The 5,300-nt window shown below is 52.5% G+C and overlaps 1 protein-coding gene across 1 annotated transcript; it reads left to right on the plus strand.

Annotated features, from left to right (window-relative positions):
• Positions 1-2,852: 2,852 nt before the first annotated feature.
• Positions 2,853-3,791, plus strand: LOC104987049 (mas-related G-protein coupled receptor member B5-like). The gene has a single exon (XM_010837813.1). The coding sequence runs from the start codon at positions 2,853-2,855 to the stop codon at positions 3,789-3,791; it is 939 nt and encodes a 312-aa protein (XP_010836115.1).
• The last annotated feature ends 1,509 nt before the right edge of the window (positions 3,792-5,300 follow it).

Below are 5,300 nucleotides of genomic sequence, written 5' to 3' on the forward strand. Positions count from 1 at the left end.
TTCAACCATCGAAGCCACTGCCCAGCCCAGGGGGGCAGGTTCCTTCCAGAAACAGGGCCTCAGGAGATTTTGGTGAGCAAAGCAGAAGTCATTCTTGATGACACTCGTCTCCTAGTGATCAATCCTTTGTCATTAGAAAATTGTTACTAGTGCATTACGGATCTGCAGTCTGAAGCCATCTGAAATACGGTAGACCCTGCCAGCTGCTGATGTATTTCACTGGTTCAAACTTCCGGGACCTGCTGCTGTGCTGCCGGCCCCCATCTGCTTCTGAGCCCGGCTCTGAGCTGCCCAGCCCTCACTCCCTACTGTGTCTTCCTCTGCACTGTTCCCCAGCCCTGCCCCTTTCCACCCTGTGGTGTCCTCCCCTTCAGCAGCTTCAGCTCCCACTTAAGATGTTTGTTAAATCTACACCTCCAGACCACAGCTCCCTTCCAAAATCTTGGCTATCTGAACGTCTTTACGTGGGTGTTCCACAAACAATCCCAAATCAACATAAGTAAAAATGAATTATCTTCTACTTACTGACTTCCTTCTTCAAAGTCTGCTTTAAAACTTAAAAAAAAATTTTTTTAATTAAAGTATCATTGATTTACAATGTTGTGTTAATTTCTGATGTACAGCAAAACGACTTCGTTATATATATGCATATATATTCTTTCTGTTTCTTTTCCATTATAGGTTATTACAAGATATTGAATACAGTTGCCTGTGCTATACGGTAGGTCCTTGTTTATCTATTTTTTATGCAGTAGCTTGCATCTATTATAGTACAACTTTTGAGCACATCATACAAGGGTTAATCGCTCAGTCGTGTCCAACTCTTTGCGACCCCACAGACTGTAGCCCGCCAGGCTCCTCCGTCCATGGGATTTTCCAGGCAAGAATACTGGAGTGGGTTGCATTTCCTCCTCCAGGGGATCTTTCCAACCCAGAGACTGAACCCGGGTCTCCTGCCTTGAGGGCAGACTTTACTGTCTGAGCCACCGGGGAAGCAAATGCACTAGTTAATTAGCGGGAGGGGTAGGCACCCAACCCAAACCCTCTGATCCCAAAGTCCCCCTGGCGCCCACCAGTGAGTCCACATTTCAGATCTAGTGGACGGGGTCCTGCGTGGTGATGTAATTTGTAGCAATGAGAGCATGCATTGAAGAGCACACACTTGGGGGATAGTGTTAAACACGGCGTTATTCGTCGGCAATTGGGTAAGCAAGTCTAGGGCTGGAGAGATGAAGGCTGACGATGTGTGTTTGGGAACTGAGTGACGAACAAGAGACCATGTGAGTGGATGAGATCGGATTCACGGGTGCGGTTTAAAGAAAACAGGACAGAACGCTGGGGAACACAACCTGGAAAATATCAGCATCTAGGGGATGAGAAAAGAAGAGGAGCTGAGTTAGGCCGAGTACAAAACAAGGAGAAGTTGGAAATAAGGGAGGGGAAAGGCAAGAAGCACGTAACCTGAAGGGCAGAGAGGACCTCTCAGAACCTGAGCCTGACCATGCAATGGGAGACCTCACGCAGGAGTTTCCTAAGAGCTGCCACAGCAAACAACCACAGATTTATAACCTTACAGTTATGGAGGCCCAAGATCCAAAATATAGGTCTCACTGGGCTAAAATCGAGGTGTGAGCAAGGCTGCCTCCCTTCCAGAGGCCCCGGGGGAGAAGCTGTTCCCTGGTCTCTTTTCGTCTTCTGGAGGCGCCTGCATCCTTGACTGGGGCCCTTTCCCTGCTCTTCAAAGTCAGCTATCACATCACCCCTACTTTGTCTCCCGCATCACAGCTCCTTCTCTGACTCTCCTACCCCACCTCCTTCTCATAAGGACCCTTGTGGTTACCTGAAGGGCCCATCTGCCTATCTTACAGTCAGCTGGTTGGTGGCCTTAATTCCATGTGTAACTTTTATCTCCTCTCTCCAAATCTAAGTCATCATGGGCCCTGGGGATTAGGACACCCCTGCGTGGCTGACCCTCTTCCCTGAGTCATTGGAATCAGGGTGGTATTGAAACAACTGGAGTTGACGAGATCCCCAGGGACTCAGGCACAGGTCTCCCTACAGACCTCAGGGCACCTGAGCTGCTGAACACAGTGGACTCGGCACCTGGACCCAAGTAAGGAGCTAGATCAGATGCCTCCACCCACCTTCACCTCATCCATCATTCCCTCCCGGCACCCCAAACTGTTCTTCACGGCCTAACCATACTAAGAGGTCTGCCCTTGGAGTAGACATGCTCCCTCAAGCCCCTGGCTCTTCCTCAAGTGGTTTCTTTGCATCGGTATCATCTTCTTGGTAACGTCTACCATGTCTTCAAGGGTCAACTCCCACCTGAGTACTAGAGCTCCTGTAGTATGGCCACAGGACAGTCACACTGTCCTGTAAATGGTTGATCCCTTGGGTTTCTTGGGGTCAGAGACCAGATCCCCCCAACTCCCCCCACCCTGCTTTCTGCTCAGAGCCTAAGCTGGAGGGGACACCTAGCAGATCAGTTTGTTGAGTGTAGAGATGAATGCCCAAGAGGCCCTGCTCATGAGGACAAAGCTGAGCTCCCCTCTTGCCCTCTAGAGAGAGCCAAGGACCACAGGAAGGACCTGCACTCAGAGCATTTGTGTCCGGGCTTGGGAGGGGGCGAACAGAGGAGACGGGGAGAGAAAAAGAGACAAGTGAGGGGAGGTGGGAGGCACGGAGGGAAGGAGTCGGGGGAGAGGGAAGAGGAGACGGGGAGAGGGGGAGGAGTGAGAGCCCCCCTCACTTGCCTGAGGGTCCATACCTCCATCTCTGACTCCCCAGGAGTGTCGGGAGTCACAGGACAGGGGGATCCAACAGTCCTGCCGAGCCTGGATTGCCTCACCATGGACAATTACTGCGAGACTCATCATTCCAGCCCTGACGCTGCAGAGCGTGCTGAAGGGTCACACAATGTTGAGCATGTGGCCCTCCGGTCCCTCGCTGTGGTTGTGGCCCTTTGCGGACTGGTGGGAAATGGAATCGTGATCTGGTTTGTCCATCTGTCTCACAAGAAGACCTCCTTCATCATCTACAGCCTCAATCTGGCCATAGCGGATTTCATGAACCTTGGCTTCCAGATCCTGTTCTCTGTCCGCCAAATCCTGAAGCCTTTCCTCAACCATTGCTTTGGTCTTCATGCCCTCTTTATGGTCCTGAGGTGGTTCTTCTACCTCACTGGTCTGGGCATCATGACCGCCATCAGCTTCCAGCGCTGTCTGTCCGCCCTCTTCCCTATCTGGTATCGGTGTCATTGCCCCAAGCACCTGTCGGCCATCGTGAGCATGCTCCTTTGGATTCTGACCTTTCTGTTAAATGTGCTGAGAGGTCATGCCTGCGGTCAGTTATTCACCAAAGAGGAAAAGTTCTGTGACGAATTTAAGACTGCCACCGCTGTGTCGGTCTTCCTCCAGTTCTCCGTCCTGGGCATTTCCAGTCTGCTGTTGCTCCGGCGAGTCCAGGCCAGCTCCCAGAAGCATCAGCCCAGAAAGTTCTACCTGGTCCTCCTGCTCTCGTTCCTGGGCTTCCTCTTCGGCCTGCCTCTCAGTATCATCCGGTTCTGTACAACTGAGAAAATTCACATCTTCAATGACATCTGTGTCCTCTTGTCCTGCGTCAACAGCACGGCCAACCCTGCCATTTACTTCTTCATTGGGGGCCTTCAGAGGGAGCGGTCGATGGAGACCCTCAAGGTGGTCCTTCAAAGAGCCCTGGGTGAGGAGACGGAGGATGCTGAGGACCAGAAAGTGACCCCAACTGGCAAGAAGGAGAGCGTGGGCTTCTGATGGAATGGTGGGGGGCTCCCAGTAAATCAGTGTCCCTACAGTCTCGTGGACATACCCACACCTCACCACCAGCAGGAGAGAGATCCCCAAGTTAGCACCCCCAAAGAGCTCCCTTCCCAGCCTCCCTTCTGTGTAAAAACCGAGAACAAATCACCAGAAGTAGGTGTGTATGTGTGTGTGAAACCAAATGCACACATCTGAGGCCTTTGCTTGTGCTCAGTCGCTCAGTCGTGTCCAGCTCTGTGCAACCCCGTGGACTGTAGCCCACCAGGCTCCTCTGTGCATGGCATTTTCCAGGCAAGAATACTGGAGTATGTTGCCATTCCTTTCTCCAGGGGATCTTCCTGACCCAGGGACCGAACTCAGGTCTCTTGTGTCTCCTGCACTGGCAGATGGATTCTTTACCACTGAGCTGCTGGGGAATCCCACTGAGCCTTTCAAAACCTGTCAAATTATCCTTCAGAAAGTTTATGAAGTCACAATGACCAACCTCAGAAGGTCGACTTCAACATCTGACTTATTGTGAAAGTTCTGCTTGTTTCCAGGTTGGGATGCAAAATTCCTTTCGGGTAAAGCCTGGGCGTTGGAGATGATGTGCCTTTGTCCTCTGCCCATTTTTCTGGCATGTTCTGGGGTCTGAATACAGTGCTTTTGTTTTTAAGTGGATCTACTTTCTGGAATGTGTGTTCTCTCTCAAAGTCCTCTCCTTCCGTCTTTAGAATTCCTGCAAAATAAAGCTTTGTGACCAGTGCTACCTGGGGGACAAGGTCCAGTTGGGGCCGGTTTGGTTCCGTCAGTAACTCATGCTACAGTGACACTCGGCTGTCCTTATGGTCCCCAGACTGCTTTGGTCATTTGAGGGAAGTACTTCAGCCCAAGCTTGTAGGACCACCCCAGGGTGAGCAGAAGGTGCTGGTGGGTCTTACTTTTCAGGATTGACCCCGGAGACTCCGAGCTAGCTCTGGGTTTGACGTGAGGCTTGACAGGAGATGGGGCATGGGGCTTGTCTGTGGGGCTCAGAAAAAAGGACCCTGTGTGACAGGCTGGTGCTGCAGACAGGAACCCATCGCTTCTCATTAGCCAAGCTCTGGCGACTCTCACAACCAGGGGACACTGCCCTAAAGCTGGGGGGACACTTCCTATAATTGGGGGACATTACCTTATAATTGGGGACACTGCCCTAGAGCTGGGGAACGCTCTCTATAACTGGGGGACATTGCCTTATAATTGGGGGACACTGCCCTAGAGCTGGGGGACCCTACCTTATAAATGGGGGACACACCCTATACACTGATGACCAGCGACCAGGGTCCTGGGGCCTTTGAGTGCAAGCGGCCCCTGCAGGACAAGGTACAGGACACCGCCCCTGACCGCTGCCCCAGGGCTGACCGCCCTCCACCTCCCTGCCCTGGGGCAGAGGCCCCCACCCTGCTCCCAGCGCACAGGGTGCAGGAGCCGTGGCCTCAAGGGGGCATGCAGGGCTGTGGGGGCCAGGGCAGCAGACAGGAG

Source organism: Bison bison, unplaced genomic scaffold (genome assembly GCF_000754665.1).
Source record: "Bison bison bison isolate TAMUID 2011002044 unplaced genomic scaffold, Bison_UMD1.0 scf7180017864080, whole genome shotgun sequence".
NCBI lineage: Eukaryota > Metazoa > Chordata > Mammalia > Artiodactyla > Bovidae > Bison > Bison bison.